Source organism: Podarcis muralis, chromosome 16 (genome assembly GCF_964188315.1).
Source record: "Podarcis muralis chromosome 16, rPodMur119.hap1.1, whole genome shotgun sequence".
NCBI lineage: Eukaryota > Metazoa > Chordata > Lepidosauria > Squamata > Lacertidae > Podarcis > Podarcis muralis.
Window position 1 is genome coordinate 21,639,102 of NC_135670.1, and position 23,302 is coordinate 21,662,403.

A 23,302-nucleotide genomic window follows, 5' to 3' on the forward strand; every position below is an offset into this window, starting at 1 on the left:
CGAGCTCCCACCAGCACAGCTGCTCTGCGTGGTTTGTCAGTTGCACAACATTAACACTCGCCCACCTGCTGGTCCAATAGCTCTTCGTGCCAGTGGACAGAGAACGTTGGGGACAGACTAGGGGGTTTACTCTGATTAGAACTATACGGGTGCATTTAGACATGGGGAAGAGTGCATCAGTTTTCCTGGTTAAAATGCTAGTGCTTCTGTCCTGGTGTTTGGGGGCCTCAAGGCAACAGACATTAAAATAAAGCAAATGGGACTTGTGTCAAACTGTCCCTTGTTCAGGATTCTGATCACTCAGTTCCACTCCCCCTTCTTTTAAGGTTCTCCCCGCTCCCGAAAACATCTGGATTCAGTGGCCACTGAGCGCATTCTCTGTGGTAGCCCCTAAGTTGTGGAACTCCCTCACAAAGGTGTGCCTAGCACTTGTTGTTGTTATTTAGTCGTGTCTGACTCTTCGTGACCCCATGGACCAGAGCACGCCAGGCACTCCTGTCTTCCACTGCCTCCCACAGTTTGGTCAAACTCATGTTCGTAGCTTCGAGAACACTGTCCAACCATCTCGTCCTCTGTCGTCCCCTTCTCCTTGTGCCCTCTATCTTTCCCAACATCAGGGTCTTTTCCAGGGAGTCTTCTCTTCTCACGAGGTGGCCAAAGTATTGGAATCTCAGCTTCAGGATCTGTCCTTCCAGTGAGCACTCAGGGCTGATTTCCTTAAGAATGGAGAGGTTTGATCTTCTTGCAGTCCATGGGACTCTCAAGAGTCTCCTCCAGCACCATAATTCAAAAGCATTAATTCTTTGGCGGTCCAGCTCTCACTTCCATACATTACTACTGGGAAAAACCATAGCTTTAACTATATGGACCTTTGTTGGCAAGGTGATTTCTCTGCTTTTTAAGATGCTGTCTAGGTTTGTCATTGCTTTCCTCCCAAGAAGCAGGCGTCTTTTAATTTTGTAACCTGTTTTAACATTTCTTAATTCTGAATTTTAAAGGGTTGTAACCTGCCCTGGGGCCTGCTGGTTGAAGGACTGGTAATAAATTTGATGGTGGTGATAATAAACTCACCCTAGGCGGTCGAGGTGGTTAGCTGGGGGTCTGTCCCGGAGCGAGATGCTGCTGTTGTTTCTGGCTGAGGGACTGGCGTGGGTTCCCCTTTGCGGAAGTTGGCCAGAATGTCGTTCAAGTCCACGACACAAAGCTCAACCTGGTGGCATCAGAGCAACAGAGATTCGTAAAAAGATTCAGTCTGGGGCAAACATTTATTTCATGGTTGTAAAACGGAAAACAAACTCAAAGTGGTTTACTAAAGAGATAAAAGAATAAAATTATCAATAAGAACAAATAAGAATAACAGAAAGACCTTTGGAAAGTTAAATAACAATAGACTAAATTTTGCCAATTTGCTGCCAGGCCAACTTCAAGGCATTTGCTATTCTTAAAAGCAACCCTTAACAGCTTGGAACCAGTTTACTTGCTCCTTATGCGCCCACCTGACAGCTCCAATCTGCAGAACTCGCATGATTGTGCAGATTGCACATCATAATAAATCAATATCTTAATGCTGCAGCACCCCAACTTGGGAACTCCTTGCAGGTGCTTCGCTATACTCTGCTATAAATATTTTTGGTTAGGCAAGCATACCCAGACATGTAGAACGCCGGCAAGCATTTTAAACTAGCTTTTTTTGATTAGCTTATTGTCAATTACTTTTAAATGTTTTCCATAGTTGTTGTTTAAAGGTGTATATACTGACCATTTCATTGTTTTATTCTTTTTGCAAACCACTCTGAGGGTGAGTTTCTGGGGCTCTTTTAAAAAATCAACTGAGATATCAATTTTTGTGAAATGAGTAAGTGAAATTCGAATTCGAATAAATCCCGCCCCCTGCTGACAAACCCTATTGCCATGCTGAGGGAACAGGCTTTTTTGTGGGGGGTGGTAAATGCAACCCCCTACGCCGCCCCATTTTGAAGGAGATTCATACAGAGGGTGAGGGTAAGGAGCAGAGGGTGGGGTAAAGAAGGAAATTAAAGAGGAAAGGAGCGAACGTAAGAGCTCTGCTGAATCAAACCAAAGGCTCAGGCAGCTGGAAAGCTGCCATTTTAAACTGCCAACAGAGCAGGCACAGTGCCGGGCATTCAAGGACAGTGTGGGAATTTAAAACGGCAGCAGTCCAGGCCCATCATTCTCAGAGAGGCCCAAGATTGGTGTCTGAACTGATGGACCTTTCTGGGGTCCTGTTAAGTTGTCCACTGCTTGCAAAGCTCCCAATGAGCCGCTTAAAAGGGGGCGGGACTTGTGCCTTCCCACTGACCGCATCGAGTTGGGCTGCCGTGTCTTCCATAGGCACGTCGGCTGGCAGCTTCCTGTGCTTGGCAACCATCTGGAAGAGGTTCAAAGTTGCCAGCTTGATCCGCCCAAGCTCCAGCGTCTTGTCGGCAGCGGTGTTCTGGATGCAAACCCAGTTAGACTCCTGCAGCAAGCCAGTGTGATAGGAATTTTATGGTCTTAGATACATGGTAATGTTCATAAGTGTACCAACCAAGCACATACATAGATCAGCACAGGAAGACCGACCTGGAACCATTTTGATTCCTAAACTGAGCAAATGTTTTGTCTGCAAGGTCAAAGTGGGACACCAATTTCCTCACAAATCCTGTCTTAAGGGCACATTTAAGATATGAATAGGGTGTGAGCCTGTGACCTGGCCCAGGAACTAAGTACCGTATTTATCATTACAAAAGCCTAGCCAGGCTCCCCAGGAAATCCAGTCAAGTAACCTGCCAGACAGGAGAAAAACATTCAAATTTCTGTTTAGACCGCCTTTTCTGTGATGTAGGTATGATGTATCTGAGGGGTGGTCTTAGGTTACACCCCTTCTGTGATGTAGGTATGATGTATCTGGGGGTGGTCTTGATCTACAGGGTGGCAATTTCAAAAGTCTTTATAAGGCCTTGCGTGCCATTTTTCTGGGTTCCTCATCTCTCCTGTGGGTGAGGGGAGCACTCTGTTGCAACAGATCAATAAAGATCAAGCTTACTAGCAAGAACAGACAGTTAGGGGTGCCTCTCGCCTCTTTCATGCATGTGTGAGGAAATTTTGGCCCTGCGGGTGTTGCTGAACTACAACTCCCATCAGCCCCAGCAAGCGTGGCCCATGAGCAGGGATTGTGGGAGCTGTAGTTCAGCAAAACATCTGGCAGGCCAAAGGCACTCCACATCTGCCCTGCACGTGCCTAGGCTTTGTGTATTTTGTTTATTTCCCACCTTTTTCTCTATAAGGAGCTCGAGGAAGCATGCTTGGTTCTCCCCTTCCTCATTTTAATCCCTACCACAACTCTGTGAGGTAGGTTAGGCTGAGGGGCCTTGTCTGGCCCACGATCACTCCCAGTGAGTTTCATGGCTGAGTGGGGATTTGAACCCTGATCTCTCACAGGTCCTAGTCTGACCCTCTAACCACTCTACCCAAATGGCCACATTACTTTCATGCACAGAGTTTCTGAGTACAGGGCGGGGGCAAACTAGCCCAGTAGGAGCATGACGTGTCCCCCACCAGAGTACTACCCCTCCCCCACGTTCCCCATATGCATAAAATTCTAGAAATCAGCTATTATGGGAAGATGTATTCTACATTGCTGGAGGAGACTCTTGAGAGTCCCATGGACTGCAAGAAGACCAAACGCATCCATTCTGAAGGAAATCAGCCCTGAGTGCTCACTGGAAGGACAGATCGTGAAGCTGAGGCTCCAGTACTTTGGCCACCTCATGAGAAGAGAAGACTCCCTGGAGAAGACACTGATGCTGGGAAAGATGGAGGGCACAAGGAGAAGGGGGCGACAGAGGACGAGATGGTTGAATAGTGTTTTCGAGGTTACCAGCATGAGTTTGACCAAACTGCGGGAGGTAGTGGAGGACAGATGTGCCTGGCGTGCTCTGGTCCATGGGGTCACGAAAAGTCGGACACGACTAAACGACTAAACAACAACAACAATTCTACATTGCCTAGGGGTGCCGTGTCCCCAAAGTGAAAAGATCAGGGACAGAGTTGTTCAGCTTTTCGAGGGGGGGGGTACACCCCCCCAAAATGATTTGGGGCTTTTATTTGATTTTTAAAGAATTAAAAACAAAAACAGCCCAACTTGACATAGGATTTCCCCGGACATTTTGCCAATTCGGCAAAAACCCACCCGTACGCCATTTTTCTGAGTGATTCCCAGACGTATCTGGGGGAACCCAGATGTATGGCACCCCTAGGATTGCCTGCTGGTCTCTGATGGTATAGAAAGGTTTTTGGATCCCATCATCTTACCAGTTCCAGGACCCTGGTCTGGGCTTGCTCCAGCTGCGCCTGCAGTTCGGCCACCCGGTTGTTTTGCTGCAAGATCTGGTTGCTGCTTTCCTCCGTGTAGCGTTGCAGGCGGGCACGCTCCTCCTCCACGGCTTCCTGGCCAAAGAGCTCCCTCTGGGCCAAGGTGGCCTGGGTGGCCATCAGAGCCTGGAACTGGGCAATCAGCTCTGGGATGCCCTGAAACTGGGATGGATAAGAGGATGGAGAGTAAACGCATCCTTGAACAGTCTGTACAGGACTACAACTCCCATTATCCCTGACCATTAGCCATTGCTGATGGAGCTTCCTGCAGCCAATCAGAAGCCGCGCTTTGGTTTCCGAACATTTTGGAAGTCAAACGGATTTCCAGAACAAATTCCATTTGACTTCTGAGGTACGACTGTACTAGCCATGGGAAAGTGAAATATACTTGGAGTCGAGAGTGGATTTCATGCTCTTTATTCAGCTCATAGTGGTGAGGAGGAATGGAAGTTCCTCCAGAATGTCTGCCTTATATACATTATTTACACAATGGGCCCCACGTGATTGGCTAATTCCGGGATTCTCCTGTAGGCCAATCAGGTTGAGGATTCCCTTCCACCTGGAGCTGGATTGGGTGGCTCCTGTGGACCAATCAGACTGCTGCATTCTGAATCCTATTGTTCTAGGACCAATCAGACTGCTGCATTTTGGATCCTATTCAACTCAGTACATAACAGAAAGCAGTGCCGGAGCATCTGCTTTGTGTGCAGAAGGCCCCAGATCCAATCCCCAGCAGGTAGACTCAGGAGTGTCTGAAACCATGGAGAACAGCTGCCATTCAGCACAGACAATACAGTGCAGGCAGTGTTCTGACTTGGTAAAAGACAGCCACCTATGTCATGGTGGCCACAGCTTAGTTGTAGAGCTTCTTGCATGCAGAAGGTCGCAGGTTCAATCCCTGGCAACTCCAGGCAGGACTTAGGCAGCTGCTGCCAGTCAGTGCAAGCAATACTGAACTAGATGGACTAATGGATCCAATACAGTACAATCTAGCACAGCTTCCTATGTTCTGGCTGAAGGCCTTGACTTGTGCCAGAAACTTCACACAGGGAGGGTTTTGGGAGGTCCTCCTAGTCATGCTCTCTCATCTCCCCACCCTCTCACCTGCTCCGTCTTTTCCAGAACCTTCTGCAAATACTCTGGGAAGGCCTTATGTCTCTCCAGCTGCCACTGCAGCTTGTCCTTCACGGCCAGCAGGTGCGCAATCTCCTCCTTGAGGCGCTCAGCTTCCGCCACTCTCTGGGCCGCTTGTTGCTTCTCCTCGCCAGCCTTCCGCAGAGCCCGGCTCCGCTTGGCATCATTGTCCTACGGGAGATGGGCCTACGGATCACGAGAGCCGCACAGAGAGGCCTAGCTGCGTCCCTGCCGACCACACCACCACATCACTCATCCCCTGAGCGCTTACAGACCTTCAGGAACTTGTCAAACTTTAAAATGGACTTTTTGAGCTGGCCTTCTTTGAGTTCCAGTTCCTTCCGTCGTTGCTGCAGCTCTTCCATTTTCAACTGGAATTCCTTGGAAGGGGGGCAAAGGAATATCAGTCGGGGAGGAGTCAGGCAGGAGAGTTTTCTCTTTCTCTTTTTCTTATTGGCTTACTACCTCAGTAGACGGTGGGAATGCTTTGGATGTAATTTATCTTGGTTACAGCACAACATTTCTCAAAGTTCCCTGCATTGTTGTCGTAGCAAACTGGACGCATTCAAGCTAAATAATAGCACAATCACGTGGAGCTGGAGCTGGTTGGAAAACCACCCTCATCGAGGGCTGCCGATCAGTGTAGACCACACTGAGGTACATGGACCAGTGGCATGACTTGGTATAAGGCAGGTTCCTGTGCCTGTTCCAAAGTCTAAGACAGGCATAGGCAAACTCAGCCCTCCAGATGTTTTCGGACTACAACTCCCATCATCCCTAGCTAACAGGACCAGTGGTCAGGGATGATGGGAGTTGTAGTCCCAAATCGTCTGGAGGGCCAAGTTTGCCTATGCCTTTTGTAGGTCTTTCTTATATGAAGCCAAACAGTGAGGGCTGGTCCATGAGGTGAAGGAGGAACTGCCTCACTAATCTCATCAGCCCTCTCCCCTGATTACCTTCTTTCTTACAACCAGTCCAAAAGTTAGCCCTGGCTGCCATCTTCTTCCTCCTCCTCCATCTCTGTGTCGCCCTTCTAGAACTCAGCAGAGAAGAGGAGGAGGACAAAATAGGATCAGTCAGACCTGCCTGTCAGTGGCTGTGGCGCCATCTACTGCTGGACTCCCTGCCTTCTCCCCAACCACTCCCAACTGGCACACCAGCCACCACTTGGTCTAACAGATGGTTTGGAGTGGTTCTCCAAAGAATTTGCATTACCTCTTTCTGGGCCAACAGAGCTTGTTCCACCTCTGCCAGTTCCCTTTGTTTCTCCAGCAGACAGCAAGCAGGGGGCAAAAAGTCCTCTTCTCTTTCAGGAATTTTCCTGAAACACGTACACAGAAGGGTGTCAAAAGCCCTGTCCAAACTTCGTCCAGGAAATGCATCGAGGGAGACAGGCTAGTTTAGCATCACACCACTGCATCTGCTGCTACAAATCCTGCAGGCTGCAATGTCTAAGGTCACATCCACTATACACAGGAAGCGCATGGCTTCCCCCAGAGAATCCTGGGAATTGTGGTTTGTTAAGGACGCTGGGAACTGTAGCTCTGTACATTTCCGAGCACAATTCAGAGTGTTGGTGCTGACCTTTAAAGCCTTAAACAGTCTCAGCCCTGTATACCTGAAGGAGCGTCTCCACCCCCATCATTCAGCCCGGACGCTGAGGTCCTGCTCTGAGGGCCTTCTGGCAGTTCCCTCCCTGCAGGAAGTGAAGTTACAGGGAACCAGGCAGAGGGCCTTCTTGGTGGCGGCACCCACCCTCTGGAATGCCCTCCCATCAGATGTCAAGGAAATAAACAACTATCTGACTTTTAGAAGACATCTGAAGGCAGCCCTGCTTAGGGAGGTTTTTAATGTTTGATGTTTTATCGTGGTTTTAATATTCTGTTGGGAGCTGCCTAGAGTGGCTGGGGAAACCCAATCAGATGGGTGGGGTATGAATAATAATAATAATAATAATAATAATAATAATAATAATAATAATAATAATATCATCTGTCAAAGTTGTAGGCCACATTCACTTTATAAACTTCATGCACTATGACACTTAAACAGTCATGGCTTTCCCCAGAGAATTCCTGAGAACTGTGGTTTGTTAAGGATGCTGTGACAGACACACACACACACACACACACACACACACACACACACACCATTCCCCTCACAAAGCTACAGTTCCAAAGCTTCCTGAGAAGGCAGATTGATTGCAAAAACTTTCTGGAAATTGTAGCTCTGTGAGGGGAATAGTGAGGATCTCCAAATAACTCTCTGCACCCTTAACGAACTTCAGTTCCCATCATTCTTTGAGCGAAGCCCTGCTTGTTAAAGTGGTACAGATGCACTATACCCAAATCACCCCTAGTCTGCAAGTGTTTTTAGAGGGGATTCTTTCCATGGGCGTAGCCAGGATTTTTGTTGGGGGTGCAAGCTTTTGTTGTGGGGGGGACAGAACCTCAGATTTGTAATGATTTGTATTATTTTTCCCTGATTTACGGGGGGAGGGCAGCTTCCCGCTGCCCCTCCCCCTTGGCTACGCCCATGATTATTTCCATGCCGCCCTTGAAGGTGCTGGGAATCGATGCTGCGTCCTGGGACTTTTTGCACTAGCAAAGCGCGTTGCTCTACCGCTGAGCTAAGGCCCTTCCTTTTAACCCTTGCGGAACCTTCGCCCGCTACTGTACAGTCAGTACAGTCTCCAAGCCAGTGTCCTCTTCTCTCTTTGACCCTCCCCCTCCAACCCCCCCCAACCCCCACTTACATCATTTGCAGTTTGTCTAGCAAAGCCGCGCGCACTTTCTCCTCCAAATCCGAAGCCATCGCCGCTTGTCCAAAGCCTCCCTTTCCTCTCCTGCAGCCCGCGAAAGAACAGGAACAAAACAATAATAGGCGAAGCAGACTTTTTTTTTTGATTGCCGGAGCAGCGCGAGACCCAGCTGCCCGTTGCTAAGGAGACGGCCAGCACAACGTTCTGTTGCCACGGCGACGCGTCCGCCAGAGCTGAGCTGCGCATGGAAGTCTCCCCCCCCCCCCCCAGCTTGTGCAACATAGTAAAATAGCTGAATGGCGAAAGAAGGCGCGCCTTTCTCGCAGTCTCTCCCCCCCCCCCCCCAATTATGCATTACACTTTTTAAACATCTATTCATTTATTTTTCTATTATAAATGCGGGGTGTTTTTTTTCCTGCACCGCTGCCCAAACTGGCTTCATTCTAACACAGCCTGTCTCAACCTGTGGGTCCCCAGATGTTGTTGAACTACAACTCCCGTCACCCCTAGCTAGCAAGGCCAGAGCTCAGGGATGATGGGAGATTGGGAGTTGTAGTCCAACAACATCTGGGGACCCACAGGTTGAGAACCGCTGTTTCGCTCTAGAACAGGGTTGGGTGGCCTTTTGACCTGCAGAACTACAGCTCCCATCAGCCCCAGCAAGTGTGGCCAACAGCTAGGGGTGATGGGAGTTGTAGTTTGGTAGCATTTGTAAACGGCTTTGAGGTCCGTCCCCACCCCGCAGTGCAGCGGTGTATAAATCTGGTGAGATAAAACATACATCTGGAGGGAATTCTGGATGCTAAATACACACTGTTCACGTAAAGCACACACACACACCCTCCAAAGAATCATGGGAACTGTAGTTTATCCCTCACAGAGCTATCCTTCCCAGCACAGTTCTCAGGATTCGGGGCGGGGGCGGGAATCTGAAGCTCCTCAGATTCCTTTGGGACTCGTCAGGGAAATGTAAAGCATGCAAAATGTTTATAGCACAGAATGTAGGGGAACGGCTGTGGCTCAGTGGTCAGTGCATCTGCTTTGCATGCAGAAGTTGAGGTTCAAGTTGCAAGTTCGATCCCCAGTATTTCCAGTTAGGCTGGGGAAGTGTCTGAAAACCTTTGGAGAGCTACTGCCAGTCTGTGTAGACAATACTGAGCTAGATGAACCATGGGTCTGACTCAGTATAAGGCTTAGATTAGAATGATTTGCTTACCGTAGCGGTAAACATGTGTCCTTTTTTTTGATCAGTCTAGTGGTGTGATCAATACATTCATTAAGTAACTTAAAATAATTTGGAAATGGCAGGTTGCTATTATCTGGCCTACTCCCACTTCAGGTAGGGTGATTTTTTTTAATCAAATCAGATCAAATCCAAAATAATAATCAAAATATTTTTCGCACCAGACTTTTGAAAGCAGAGATAATTGGGAGAGAAACCCAGCCGAGAGATCCAGGCTGGCTGGATCCTGTCAGAAATTAATAAGTCTTCTGTTAGACACAAGTCTCAAGCCTGAGTGCGTCTTCTAAAGTTTCTCACCCACGCACTGCAATTAAGAATGCCACTAATGATGAGTGAGAAATGGATTCCGGGGCCCAGGAAGAAAACAGGATGTTTGTCCTTTCAATTCCTCCTCCTGCAAAAGATCACAGGGCCAAACGCAGAGTTGGAAGGGGAGCAAGGGCAATTTAACTCTTTGCGTCTTCTTTTTGTAGCAAAATGGTTTTGTGGAAGTCAGCACCAGGGCCACATTTCCCCCCATGGGCAACTGTTTGGGGGCCGCATGGCAGGTCTGAGCCACAGGCATAGAATCATAGAGTTGGAAGGGGACCCTGAGGGTCATTTAGTCCAACCCCCTGCAATGCAGGAATCTTTCACCCAAAGTGGAGCTTGCACCCTCAACCTTGAGATTAAGAGACTCATGCTCTATCAATGGAGCTGTCCTTCAGACATGACACCTTTCTGGAGCCAGCTGTATTCCAGCCACACAAAATCCAGAGGCGCGCGCGCGCGCACACACACACACACACACACACACACACACACCATCTCTCCATCCTTCATCTAGGCAAGCAAAAGCCATTTTCACAGTTCCAGGAGACACTCCAGAGTCCAGCCAGACAAGAGCACCCAGAGGAGGACTGGGGAGGGGTGTGGCTTGTGGGGAGACATGGCTTAGAGTCCCTGGAGGGCTGTGTTAGGCCCCTACATCTGGGATTCGCCAGCTCTGATATAAGTCAAGAGAACAACATCTATAGGAGAAAATATCACAATTAGCAGTCCATTAGACCTCATGCATAAAAGGTAAAGGGACCCCTGACCATTAGGTCCAGTTGTGGCCGACTCTGGGGTTGCGGCGCTCATCTGGCTTTATTGGCTGAGGGAGCCGGCGTACAGCTTCTGGGTCATGTGGCCAGCATGACTAAGCCGCTTCTGGCGAACCAGAGCAGCACACGGAAACACCGTTTACCTTCCCGCTGGAGCGGTACCTATTTATCTACTTGCACTTTGACGTGCTTTCGAACTGCTAGGTTGGCAGGAGCAGGGACCGAGCAACGGGAGCTCACCCCATCATGGGGATTCGAACTGCCAACCTTCTGATCGGCAAGTCCTAGGCTCTGTGGTTTAACCCACAGCGCCACCCACGTTCCTGACCTCATGCATAGACCTCACCTATTAATAATAATACTAATAATCAAAGGAATGCAACATACCACCAAGTTTAAGTCTGTTAATGGTGTACTCGTTGCACTAGACTAGGATAATTGCTTGTGCAAGAGAAGGCAGAAGAAGAGCAAGGCTCTTGTGGGTGGTTACACATCAGATTGCTGTCTCCTAGATATTCCCTGTTGCATAACTGGTTGTGCAACACACTTCCACAGGCTAGGTTTTCCCCTAACATTTTGCATGGCTGTTGCACTAGCACAAAGGCAAGATGAATATTGTTGCAATATGAAATCTAGTGCTATTACAACACCATTCCCCTTGCCCTTGCGCTAGTGCAACAGCCATACAAAATGTTAGGGGGAAACCAAACACGGGGACACTGCCCCCAAAGCAGCCTAGTGAGCATTGAGAATTCTTAGCAAACCCAGAACACTGAATATCTGTTGGCAGAAGTCATTGGAAAACTGATTTTTAAGATTGGCTGGATGCAGGAGAGTGGTGGGGGTCACCAGCTGAGGAACCCCCAGGGGAAGGAGGCTCAGAGCCTGGGGAGTGCTGGTGGAACGACTATTAGTGGTCAGAGGGAGAAGAAGGAGCATACGGGGAGGAGGAGATGTTGGAAGTTGAAGAGGCGACAGGGTTTAGTGAGCAGGAAGATGCTGGGAAAGAGAGCAGTCTAGAATCAGAGACAGGAGAGGACGGGGGCCAAGAGACAGAGATGAGGCAGGCTGCTGAAGAAGCCAGGGAGCAAAGAGAGACAAGAAAAAGGAGCCTTAGACTGCTGGGAGGGGAACTGCAACTGCCTCATTGGGGCAAGACCTACAGGGAAGAGTTGCTGTCATCACTGGGCCTGCACTGTTTTGGTTTCTTTGAATTAAAGAGTTAACTTAACTGACACCGGTGTTTGTTTTTTATTGCTGACATACTTCTGACACCTATGTCCGGGTCTAGGATGCTTAGCTGAACAGGGATGGGGAACCTGCCACCCTTCAGATGTTATTGGACTCCAGCTCCCATCAGCCTCAGCTACCATGATCAATGGTCAGGGGATGATGGGAGTTGTAGTCCAACAACATCTGGAGAAGCACAGGTTTTCCCTAAACCCCAGTCTGGGGCTTTAAAGGCCACAACCAGAACTTGAATCAAGCTTGGAAACGAACTGGTAACCAGTGCAGATTCTAGTACCTTGACTGGTCTGCGGCACATAGTTCCTCATAACTGTTCAGATATAGCTTTTTAAGGGCAGCGCCTCTGGCAACACATTACAGCAGCATCCTCTAACGTGGACCCTGTGAACATCGTTTGAAGGCCTTCTCTGTGAACATCCTCTATGATGGGAGCAGGGAGTTTTTTCAGCCGGAACTCAGTTCCGGCACCTCTCAGGTGTGCGCCATTGCCATTATAAGAGAACAAGGGAGGCATTCACCATGAGTTCCAGCACCTCTTTTTCTAGAAAAATAGCACTGTATGGAAGGATCCACAGGATGGCAACACAAGGGCCTTTTCAGTGGTGGCCCCCTTCTTGAGGAATGCTCTTTTCAGGGAGGCATGTCTGGTGCCATCATCACTTATCTTTAAGCACCAAGCAAAGCTGTTTCTTTTCTGTCGTTTGGCTTCTAATCTGGCCTCTTTCGGTCAGGGGTTGGCGGGGTGCCTGAGCCCTGCCTTTTAAAAAATAACATGAAGGCGTTTTTGATTTTTCTGTGTTTTGCTTTCACACCAGCCCTAATCCATGGCTGGGGGGCATCCGGCTACCCCTTGCTGGAAGCAGAACACTGGGGCTGGGAGATCAGATCCAGCAGGGCAGTTTCTTAACACTCCGGAGAATGTTGCTTATTATTATTATTATTATTATTATTATTTGTTGTTGTTGTTTAGTCGTTTAGTCGTGTCCCACTCTTCATGACCCCATGGACCAGAGCATGGCAGGAACTCCTGTCTTCCACTGCCTCCCACAGTTTGGTCAAACTCATGCTGGTAGCTTCGAGAACACTGCCCAACCATCTCATCCTCTGTCGTCCCCTTCTCCTTGTGCCCTCCATCTTTCCCAACATCAGGGAGTCTTCTCTTCCCATGAGGTGGCCAAAGTATTGGAGCCTCAGCTTCAGGATCTGTCCTTCCAGTGAGCACTCAGGGCTGATTTCCTTCAGAATGGAGAGGTTTGATCTTCTTGCAGTCCATGGGACTCTCAAGAGTCTCCTCCAACACCATAATTCAAAAGCATCCATTCTTCGGCGATCAGCCTTCTTGATGGTCCAGCTCTCACTTCCATACATCACTGCTGGGAAAACCATGGTTTTAACTATACGGACCTTTGTTGGCAAGGTGATGTCTCTGCTTTTTAAGATGCTGTCTAGGTTTGTCATTGTTTTTCTCCCAAGAAGCAGGCTTCTTATTATTATTATTATTATTATTATTATTATTATTATTATTATTATTATTATTATTATTATTATTATTATTATTAGCAAAGGAACAAACGCCCCCCACCCCCAACAACCAACGGAACGGAGCTCCGCCGCTTCCCTTTTCGGCCTCTAGGAGGCGGGCCAGCTTCACACTCTTCCGCCCGGCCACCTGTAGCCGCAGCCGAGGAGCGCCTGGCATTTAACAAGGCGAGCGAAGGCAGCCAGCAAGACAGGCGGGCGCTCTCGCCTGCTGAACTCCGCGGAGAAGGAGATCGCCACCTGGCCGGACCGGTTCCCCAGCCTGCCTGCCTCTCTCTCCCGTCTTGCCTGGCTGGCTGGCTTCTGGAGGAGGCGGAGGAGGCGGAGGCGGCTTTCCTGCTGACTGGAAAAAAGCCCCTTCGCCTTGCAATCCGGGAGGGATCAAAGACAGGCGCGGCTGCTGCGGCTGGACGGCCGTCGAGGATCGGCGCTCCATGCAGCCCGCGGACCGTCGGTGAGCGCTGCTGCAGCGGCCGCCGCCAGCGCGCCTCCGCCGGCCTCGGCATGGCCAAGAACACGTCGCTGCACTTCCGCGTGGTGGAGGGAAGGGACCTGCCGGCCAAGGACGTGTGAGTGCCGGCCCGCGCCGTCGAGACCCCCTCCTTTCCCCGCCAAACCCCTCCGGACGCCCCCCCCCCCGCCGTCCGAAGCCGAGCTCCTCTCCACTGCGCGGACCCGACTAGACGGCGCCTCCTTTTGTTTCCCCCCACAGTGGGGTTTTTTTTTTGCCGTCGTCTGGCTCTTCTCCCTCCCCGCCCAACCTCGACGGTCCTAGAGGGCGGCAGGGCGAGCAAGCGCCTCTTTTGGACCTGCACTGCAGGGGGGGTGGACTAGAGGATCCTCGGGGATCCCTTTTATGATTCCATGACCGGTTGTTGGAGGGCACTGGTTGTCTTGGAGGTCCAGGCTGTCTTGCCCCCCGACGGCAGCACTGCCGGGGCAAACTCCCGTTCATTTTTCTGGCGGGGTGAAGGTGTTGGCAAGCTCACTTCAGTGGGCCGCTTCCTCCTGGCCATCGCCCACTCCCCCCCCCCCCCGTCGTCCCCCCCGTCTGTGGTCCCCGATCCCCACGACTCCAGAAGGCTGAGTAGGTGGTGGCTGGGAGTGGGGAGTTCCTTCTGTTCTTGCTCACTGCGTGGGCGCGGGGAGGCAGGTGGCGACCGCTCGGGAGCGTAAGACGAGCCCCGCTGCTGGGTCACAGCGAAGGTCTCTCTCCTGTATCTCCTCGAGGGGAGGGAGCGGAGGGACTCCGGGGGATCCAGCAGGCGAGATGCGAGCCACGGACCCTCTCCAGCCTCCTGTCCCTCAGAAAACCGAGGAACGTCATAGATTCGTAAAGTTGGAAGGGACCCTCGGTCCTTGAAATGCAATAATATAATGCAGGTGCCCCCGACGGGGATCGAACCTGCAACTTTGGCATCATCAGCACCACGCAGCTGAGCTGTCCTGTTGGTGGCTTTCGCCCATCCTGCTGATACTGACAGAGTGCCTGCTGCTCTGCGTGCAGAAGGCTCCAAGTTCAATTCAAGGTATCTCCAGGCTAGGGCTGGGAGGGAGTCCCTGCCTGAAACTGTGGAGAGTCGCTGCCAGTCCGTGTAGGCAGTGCTGAGCTAGATGGATCAAGGGTCTCATTCAGGAAAAGGCAGCTTTCTGCGTTCCTGTGTCTTAAGGGAAGTGCCTTAGCTCAGGGGTGGGACATCTGCTTGGCTTGCAGAAGGTCCCAATGGCATCTCCACAAAGTGCCCCCTGCCTGAAACGGCTGCCAGTCAGTGTAGTCCTGACTTAGATGGACCTATGGGTTCGATTCTGTATATAAGGTATATATTAAGGAGGTTGCTTTGAGTTTGGGTGTGATTTTAATTTATTTATTTTAAAATAATGTTTAAAATAGTTGTTTTAAACTATTTTTTAATGCCAATAATCTTTTTCATATTCTTTATTGAGAAATAAAAAGTAGAAACTTACAAGGGCACAGAGTAAGACACAAAAAAGAAGAAACAAGAAATAGTACCCAAACAAAACAGAAAAAAGATATTGTGTACATTACAAAAAAAGGGAGTTGTAGTTAATCAGACCTTAATCTAATACGGTATTTATAAAAATGAATTCCAAATATTGTTAAATTTGTCTGTGGCAAGTCTACGTTTGTACACAACTTGTGTATGTGTAGAGAGTTTGTACTTATCTTCAATCCATTGAAGATGGATTTTTATTTTTCCAGTTAATCAATATCAGTCTTGTTTGCCATAGTAAGAGTCCATTCAAATTGTCCCTTTGTTAGATTCCACGTCTTGGGTATTTAATTCAATAGGATGTTTTCCTCTGCAAATTTGCGATTGTTCCGTACAATCATACTGTACGGTCATACTGATAATCTTACTGGTTTTTTTCTTCCCCTAAAGTGCTTCATTACTCTCAAACGGTATATAAATCTTGCAAAATAAGTTAATACATTTCCAAAAGTGCAGAAACAATACTAACAATAACGCGTAACTGGAGGGATTTAGTTTATTATTAAAGTAGATAGTTTCCACCCCCACCCCCAAAACAAACCATATTCAAATGCAACATTCCTCCATGTCAACTCTACCTTTAGAAGTTAGATGGGTGACTACGTGAAGCTTAATTTTTTTGCTTACAATGTTTATAAGCTTTAACAAAAGTTACTGGGGCAAGAGGGGACGCGGGTGGCGCTGTGGGTAAAAGCCTCAGCGCCTAGGGCTTGCCGATCGATAGGTTGGCGGTTCGAATCCCCGTGGCGGGGTGCGCTCCCACTGCTCGGTCCCAGCGCCTGCCAACCTAGCAGTTCGAAAGAACCCCTGGGTGCAAGTAGATAAATAGGGACCGCTTACTAGCGGGAAGGTAAACGGTGTTTCCGTGTGCGGCTCTGGCTCGCCAGAGCAGCGATGTCACGCTGGCCACGTGACCCGGAAGTGTCTCTGGACAGCGCTGGCCCCCGGCCTCTTGAGTGAGATGGGCGCACAACCCCAGAGTCTGTCAAGACTGGCCTGTACGGGCAGGGGTACCTTTACCTTTTTTACTGGGGCAAGAATAGTAAAAGCAACACTAGTTAAGCACTGCAACATGGAAAGAGGAAGATGTTGGCATTCAGTGGTATCTGCCTTGCATGCTGAACGTCCCGAATTCAATTCCTGGCACCTCTGGGTAGCACTGGGAGAAAACCCTGTTCAGAAATCAGAAGAGACGCTTCCAGTCAGTGCAGACAGCATTGAACTAGATGGACCAGAGATTTGGATCAGTACAAGGAAGCCTCCTGTGACAGGGAAGGTGGCATACCTGAGTGGTTAAAGCATCTGCTTTGCATGCAGAAGGTCCCGGGTTCAATCCCCAATCTCCCAGGTAGGGCTGGGAGAGAGTTCCTGCCTGAAACTTTGGAGCGCTGCTGCCAGTCAGTGTAGGTAATGCTGAGCTAAATGGACCAGAGGTCTTCCTCAGCATAAGGCAGTTTTCTGTGTTCCTATGTCTCTAGGGAAGAGCCACAGCCTACCCTGGCGTCTCCAGGTAAGGCTGGGACAGACTCCTTATCTGAAACCCTGGAAAGCTACTGCCAGTCAGTGCTGACAACTCTGGGCTAGATGGACCAAAGGTTGGATGTCATACAAGGCAACTGATAGAACTTATGAATTTGTCTAATCACCTTTGGAAGCCATCCCAGGTTGGCAGCTGTCACTACAGCCACCTCCAATTTGAGTCCAATTGGAGCAGCTTTGGCAGCTTCCCAGCAATCCTGCATTGCAGGGGGTTGGACTAGATGACCCTTGGGGAACCCTTCCAACACTCTACAAGTCTATGCTCCTATGCCAGCTTCAGCACAGATTCAAACACTGCTTGGCAGGTTCCCTGTTGCCACCAAAGGTTCATTACCGAAGGGTCAATCCTGTGTCTGTTTACCATGCCCTGTTGAACACATGGAGACCCAACGCTTGAGTAAATATTATTATTATTATTATTATTATTATTATTATTATTATTATTATTAATTGAGTTTGTATACTCCCCTATACCCGGAGGTCTCAGGGCGGTTCACAAAAAAGATCACAACATAAAGGTGTGTAATGAAGACACCAGGCAAACTTCCTTGGGGAGAGCATTCCACAGACGGGGAGCCACTGCAGAGAAGGCCCCGTTCTTGTGTTGCCGCCCTTCAGACCTCTCAAGGAGGAGGCACACGAAGATGATCTCAGGGTCCCGGTAGGTTCATATGGAAAGAGGCGGTCCTTGAGATATTGCGGTCCTGAGCTGTTTAAGGCTTTGTAGGTCAAAACCAGCACTTTGAATTGGGCCCGGAAACTAATTGGTAGCCAGTGCAGTCGGACCAGGATCGGTGTAATATGCTCAAACTGTCTTGCTCTGGTGAGCAACCTGGCTGCTGAATTCTGCACTAGCTGAATTCTGCACCAAAGCGTCTTCAGAGGCAGCCCTACGTATAACGCATTGCAGTAATCTAACCTTGAAGTTACCAGAGCATAGGCAACAGTAGTTAGTCTATCCCTTCCCAGAGGCATGTTATGTGTCTACTAAGAAGTAAGCCCCATGGACATCAGTGGGACTTATTCCCAAGTAAGTGCGTACAGGGTTGCAGGCTTAGCTTTCTTTGCCTCCGTGATATAGGACCATTGGAAGCTGTTTTATACTGAATTGGACTGTCGGTCCATCTACTTCAGTGTTGTCTGCACTGACTGGCAGCTGCTTTCCAGGGTTGCAGGCAGGGCTCTCTACCTGGAGACAGCAAGGACAGAACCTGGTGCCTTCTGCTTGCAAAGCAAAGAGGCTTCTCAGCAGCTGTTAATCAAGATAACAGAACCTCCACATTCAGGGAAAGTGTACCTCTGAGTTTTTATCTCTTTATCAAATGCATCTCGAACCCATCTTTCAGGGCACGAATGTGGGTTTTGATGTAACTCTAAGGCACACCATGGCTTAGTTTTGGGTACAATAGCAAGCGGGAGGAGTGTTTGCTCATTTGTGTGAAACTATGGTTGGGACGCGGGTGGCGCTGTGGGTTAAACCACAGAGCCTAGGACTTGCCGATCAGGTCGGCGGTTCGAATCCCCGCGATGGGGTAAGCTCCCATTGCTCGGTCCCTGCTCCTGCCAACCTAGCAGTTTGAAAGCACGCCAGTGCAAGTAGATAAATAGGTACCGCTCTGGCGGGAAGGTAAACGGCGTTTCCATGCACTGCTCTGATTCGCCAGAAGTGGCTTAGTCATGCTGGCCACATGACCTGGAAGCTGTACGCCGGCTCCCTCGGCCAGTAAAGCGAGATGAGTGCCGCAACCCCAGAGTCGGCCACGACTGGATCTAATGGTCAGGGGTCCCTTTACCTTTACCTATGGTTTGGCTTTGCTTTATGTACAAACCGTTAGTAGTTTGTTGAGAACAATGGGAATTGTAGCCCTGGTGGAAGTGGGGCAGTAAATGGATTGGGACCAGGAAACTTGGGGGAGCACCTTACCCCATATGCATCCACTCGACGGTTTGCAAAACTGGCACAGTTCCAGATGCCACACAATACTCATTGATTGATCTCTGAGTGTGGCAGCGGCTATACTTTGGAACTCCCTGCCTCTTGAAATCAATCAGGTGTCTTTGCTGCTCCTTTTTTCAGAGCCCTCTTAAAACCTTTTCGTTTAGGCAAAGCCTATCCAGACATACAGATTTTAACATGTCAACAACTGTTCATTTTAATTCTCTTTAAATGTTTTCAACTGGGTTTTTTTTTATTGATAATTTTAATATTTCTCATAAAACCCTTAGAGGTTTTACCATAGTCAAGTGGTGTATATAAAAATCTTTTTTAAAATAAATAAGATTTGCAAATACAATAAACAAAACATCAAACTAAAATACATCCCATGACTGCTTTTAATGACGTGTTTAAAAATTAAAATAATACAAATAAACTACAGTTCCCAGGATTTTGGAGGGAAAGCCACGTGCTTTAAATGTGTGTTCCGAATGTGACTACAGTGGTACCTCAGGTTAAGTACTTAATTCGTTCCGGAGGTCCGTTCTTAACCTGAAACTGTTCTTAACCTGAAGCACCACTTTAGCTAATGGGGCCTCCTGCGGCCGCCGCGCCGCCGGAGCATGATTTCTGTTCTCATCCTGAAGCAAAGTTCTTAACCTGAAGCACTATTTCTGGGTTAGCGGAGTCTGTAACCTGAAGCGTATGTAACCTGAAGCATATGTAACCCGAGGTACCACTGTATATCAGTCTCAGAATGTGAGTTGTTTTTAAAGTAGTTCTGTTTTTAAGAACAGGATCTGAACCCAGATCTTGGGGGCGGGGGTGGCACAAAACAGGGCTTGTGTGCAGACACACAATCACACTTGCGGTCTCCCAAGCCAGCTAGCTAAGTAGAAAACTGCTGTGAGTCGGGCTCCTGGCATTTTGCTGTTTCCATGGATGTAGTGACATCTCCTTGAGCTGCTTGCTTCAGAGGCTAGCTAACAAGATTTCAGGGGAGGAGGGAACAAAGGGATCCTCTTCAAAGCAGGGATCGGCAACATGCGGCCCTCCGGTGAATTTCAAAAGGCCCCTGCCTGTGCCACTGGCTGGCTCAGGGCTCTGGTAACCTGCAGGAAGCCTCTGTAGAGCAGTTGCTGAGAGCTGACGGTGGGGATGGTGGCTGTTGCTTGTGGGCTTCCCTTGGGCGGGGTGGGGTCTGGTTGGCCACTGCGAGAACAGGATACTGAATTAGATGGAGCCCCCGCTTTGGCCTCATTCAGCAGGGCTCTTACTGGGCAGTAGGCGAGGTGGAGAAAGAAAGGTGTGTTGGAGACAAAGGGAGGGGGAGAGAGAAAAGGGTTGTCAGAAAGAGTGGGGGGAGAGGCCACCTGGAATAAAATATTGGGGGTGTGTGTGTCCCAGGTAAGCACTGTCCTGCATAACTGATCATACGACACAACGTGTACACACCATTTGAATGGTGCCTATCCACTTTGGGGTGGGGGCAGCCCCTTCAAATATTTTAACGTGGGTGGGCAAAGGGACCCAGGGCCGGATTTAGGTTTGATGAGGCCCTAAGCTACTGAAGGTAATGGAGCCCTTTATATATCCAGTCCATGCAGAATGTAGGCACCCTATATATAGAAATGAGCAAACCAGTGATATTTTAGGGAGCAGGCTAGCGGGCGGGGCCCATTACTTACATCATAGGAGCCTACACAACACAAAACACGATTGCTGTATGTAGGTTTTATTTTATTTGTTTTTTTATCTTATAATTTGGAAATGTACATCCAGTCTTTTTTCCTTTTAAATTTTTTTGGGGCCCCCAAGAGAGTGGGGCCCTAACCTATAGTTTGTTTAACTTATATGTAAATCCGGCACTGAAGGGACCTTGGCCCCTAAGAGTTGGCTCCTCTTGGGACAGGGAGAAAGAGAAGAACAGAATGAAAGGGGTGTCACAGAGAGAGAGAGAGAGAGAGAGAGAGAGAGAGAGAGAGGGGGAGGGAGGGAGAAGGGGGGTGTCAGAGAGACAGAATGTGTCAGAGAGAGAGAGAGAGAGAGAGAGAGAGAGAGAGAGAGAGAGAGAGAGGCGAAAGAAAGAAAGAAAGAAAGAAAGAAAGAAAGAAAGAAAGAAAGAAAGAAGTAGCAGTCCTGTCCGCTTTTGGCTCTGCCCACCTCTGCCCACCGTCCCATTCACTGTGGGTCTGCATTCCCCTAACACAGGGGTCAGCAAACTTTTTCAGCAGGGGGCCGGTCCACTGTCCCTCAGACCTTGGGGGGGGGGGGCGGCAGACTATATATTCTGGGGAGAAATGAACGAATTCCTATGCCCCACAAATAACCCAGAGATGCATTTTAAATAAAAGCACACATTCTACTCATGTAAAAACACGCTGATTCCCGGACCGTCCACGGGCCAGATTCAGAAGGCGATTGGGCCGCATCCAGCCCCCGGGCCTTAGTTTGCCTACCCATGCAACAGAATACCACTGAGGGCATGCAACTCTCAACAAGAGAGGGGGCAAATTGGGTTTCCCACTGCTGCTTTAAAGGACCAACCATTTAAATGGCACCAGCTCCCTAGAACTGCCAAACACTTGAGCTGTTCTATTGTAGTGGCTAAGAGACAGCACTGCCAAGGCAGGGAGTCCCTGGTTCAAATCTTGCAACTACCACAAGCCTGCCGGGATCCTGGGGCAAGATGCCCCTCTCTCAGCGTCAGCCCCTCCTTTCAATATGGGGAAATAATAACACCAGCTAACATTACAGGGTTGTCACGAGGACTGCAACCAGAAAATGCAAATATATATTCGTAGTATTATTGGGTTGTATATCCAACATTCATCTTATTCAGAGAAGAGGCATTGAGGATAATGAACTCAGCTCACTTCAGTCCATTGTTTCCAGTGGGTCTACTCTGAGTAGGCCTTAGTTGGATATTATTATTATTAATTTCTAACCTACAATCCTCTTTTTGAGCAGCAATCTTGCCTAACCCCTTAGAGTTCAGGAGACTGAATTAAGTTACTATTATTAGTTATCAAGTTACAATCCAGGCTGATATTAATCTATAAATAATAGAGGGGGCGGAGAGGTTGGCCATAATGATATGTTGCGCTGCGATGGCAGCCGATGAGAACTCAGCCATGCATGTGGCAGCGAGGCTGGGAAGAGAGGGGCATTTTGCATTTCCCCGATTTGTAGCTCTCTGGTTTCTGGGTGACTTGTGCTGAATTTAAAAACAAATGAAGAAAAACCGTAGGAATGGAAACTTCCAGAGATGAGAAAACACCAGAGGTGCTGGCAGAATTAAGCATTTAAGGATGCAGCTTAAGAACATCAGAAGAGGCTGCTGGATCAGGCCAATGGCCCATCTAGTCAGTCCAGCATCCTGTTCTCACAGTGGCCAACCAATTGCCTGTGGAAAGCCCATAAGCAGGATTCGAACACAGGAGCCTTCTCCCCTCCTGCGGTTTCCAGCAACTGGTATTTAGAAGCATAGTGACTGTATCCAACTGTGGGTGAGTAGTAGCCATTGATAGGCCTCTCCTCCAGGCATTTGTCTAATCCTCTTTTAATGCTGTCTGGGTTGGTGGGCATCATTGCCACTTGTGGGAGCCAGTTCCATACTTTAACTATGAAGAAAGATTTTATTTTATCTGTCCCGAATCTTCCAACATTCAGCTTCGCTGGACGTCCACAAGTTCTAGTGTTATGAGAGAGGGAGAAATGCTTTTCTCTATCTATTCCCCGCCCCCCCCAAACAGCGCTTAATTTTATAAGCCTCTGCCATGTCACTTCTTGCTTGCCTTTAAAAAGTCCCCCAAATGCTGCACCTTTCCTCATTTGGGAGTCTTTCCATCCCTCGATTGCTTTGGTTGCCCTTTTCCAAACCTTTTCCAACTCTGCAATATCCGTTTTGAGGCGAGGCGACCAGAACTGTAATACAGTGGTACCTCGGGTTAAGAACTTACGGTAATTCGTTCTGGAGGTCTGTTCTTAACCTGAAACTGTTCTTAACCTGAAGCACCACTTTAGCTAATGGGGCCTCCTGCTGCCGCCGCGCGATTTCTGTTCTCATCCTGAGGTAAAGTTCTTAACCCGAGGTACTATTTCCGGGTTAGCAGAGTCTGTAACCTGAAGCGTCTGTAACCTGAGGTACCACTGTACTGTATTGGCCTCAATATAAGCCTCACTTTCCCCCCAAATTCCGACTGTGAAAAGTTAAAGTGTGGCTTATATTTGCGACCTTATAGTATGCAGCCAGGAGCAAGGAGCAAACAGTGCCAGGAGAGCGGCAAAGCGTCACCTGCCCCATGCGTAGTCCCCTGTCCTCTTCCCCAAGGCCAGGAAGGGAGAGAGTGAGGAAGGGGAAAAGCTGTCGGCAATGCAGCATGGTCCCCCCCCCCAGTATGCAGCCAGCCAGGAGCAGCGAGGAAGGGA

General features: G+C 49.0%; 2 protein-coding genes across 3 annotated transcripts in view; one reads left to right on the forward strand and one right to left on the reverse strand.

Annotated features, from left to right (window-relative positions):
• CFAP73 (cilia and flagella associated protein 73) overlaps positions 1-8,466 on the reverse strand; it is a 37,262-nt gene extending 28,796 nt beyond the window's left edge. The window contains exons 1-7 of one of the 2 annotated variants that reach the window (XM_077920129.1): positions 8,264-8,462; positions 6,724-6,829; positions 5,784-5,888; positions 5,479-5,679; positions 4,315-4,536; positions 2,321-2,479; positions 870-1,210 (exon numbers count right to left, since the gene is read on the reverse strand). In XM_077920129.1, the coding sequence (XP_077776255.1) occupies positions 1,073-1,210; positions 2,321-2,479; positions 4,315-4,536; positions 5,479-5,679; positions 5,784-5,888; positions 6,724-6,829; positions 8,264-8,322 (990 nt within the window). In that variant the 5' untranslated portion in view covers positions 8,323-8,462 and the 3' untranslated portion in view covers positions 870-1,072. Of the gene's footprint in view, positions 1-869; positions 1,211-2,320; positions 2,480-4,314; positions 4,537-5,478; positions 5,680-5,783; positions 5,889-6,723; positions 6,830-8,263 lie in introns of both variants that reach the window. The other variant, XM_077920130.1, reaches the window with a different exon arrangement.
• A 5,062-nt stretch (positions 8,467-13,528) lies between these two features.
• Positions 13,529-23,302, forward strand: part of RASAL1 (RAS protein activator like 1) — a 67,890-nt gene continuing 58,116 nt past the window's right edge. Inside the window, exon 1 of the mRNA XM_028710100.2 lies at positions 13,529-13,953. Within this exon, the coding sequence (XP_028565933.2) occupies positions 13,889-13,953 (65 nt within the window). The 5' untranslated portion in view covers positions 13,529-13,888. The remainder of the gene's footprint in view (positions 13,954-23,302) is intronic.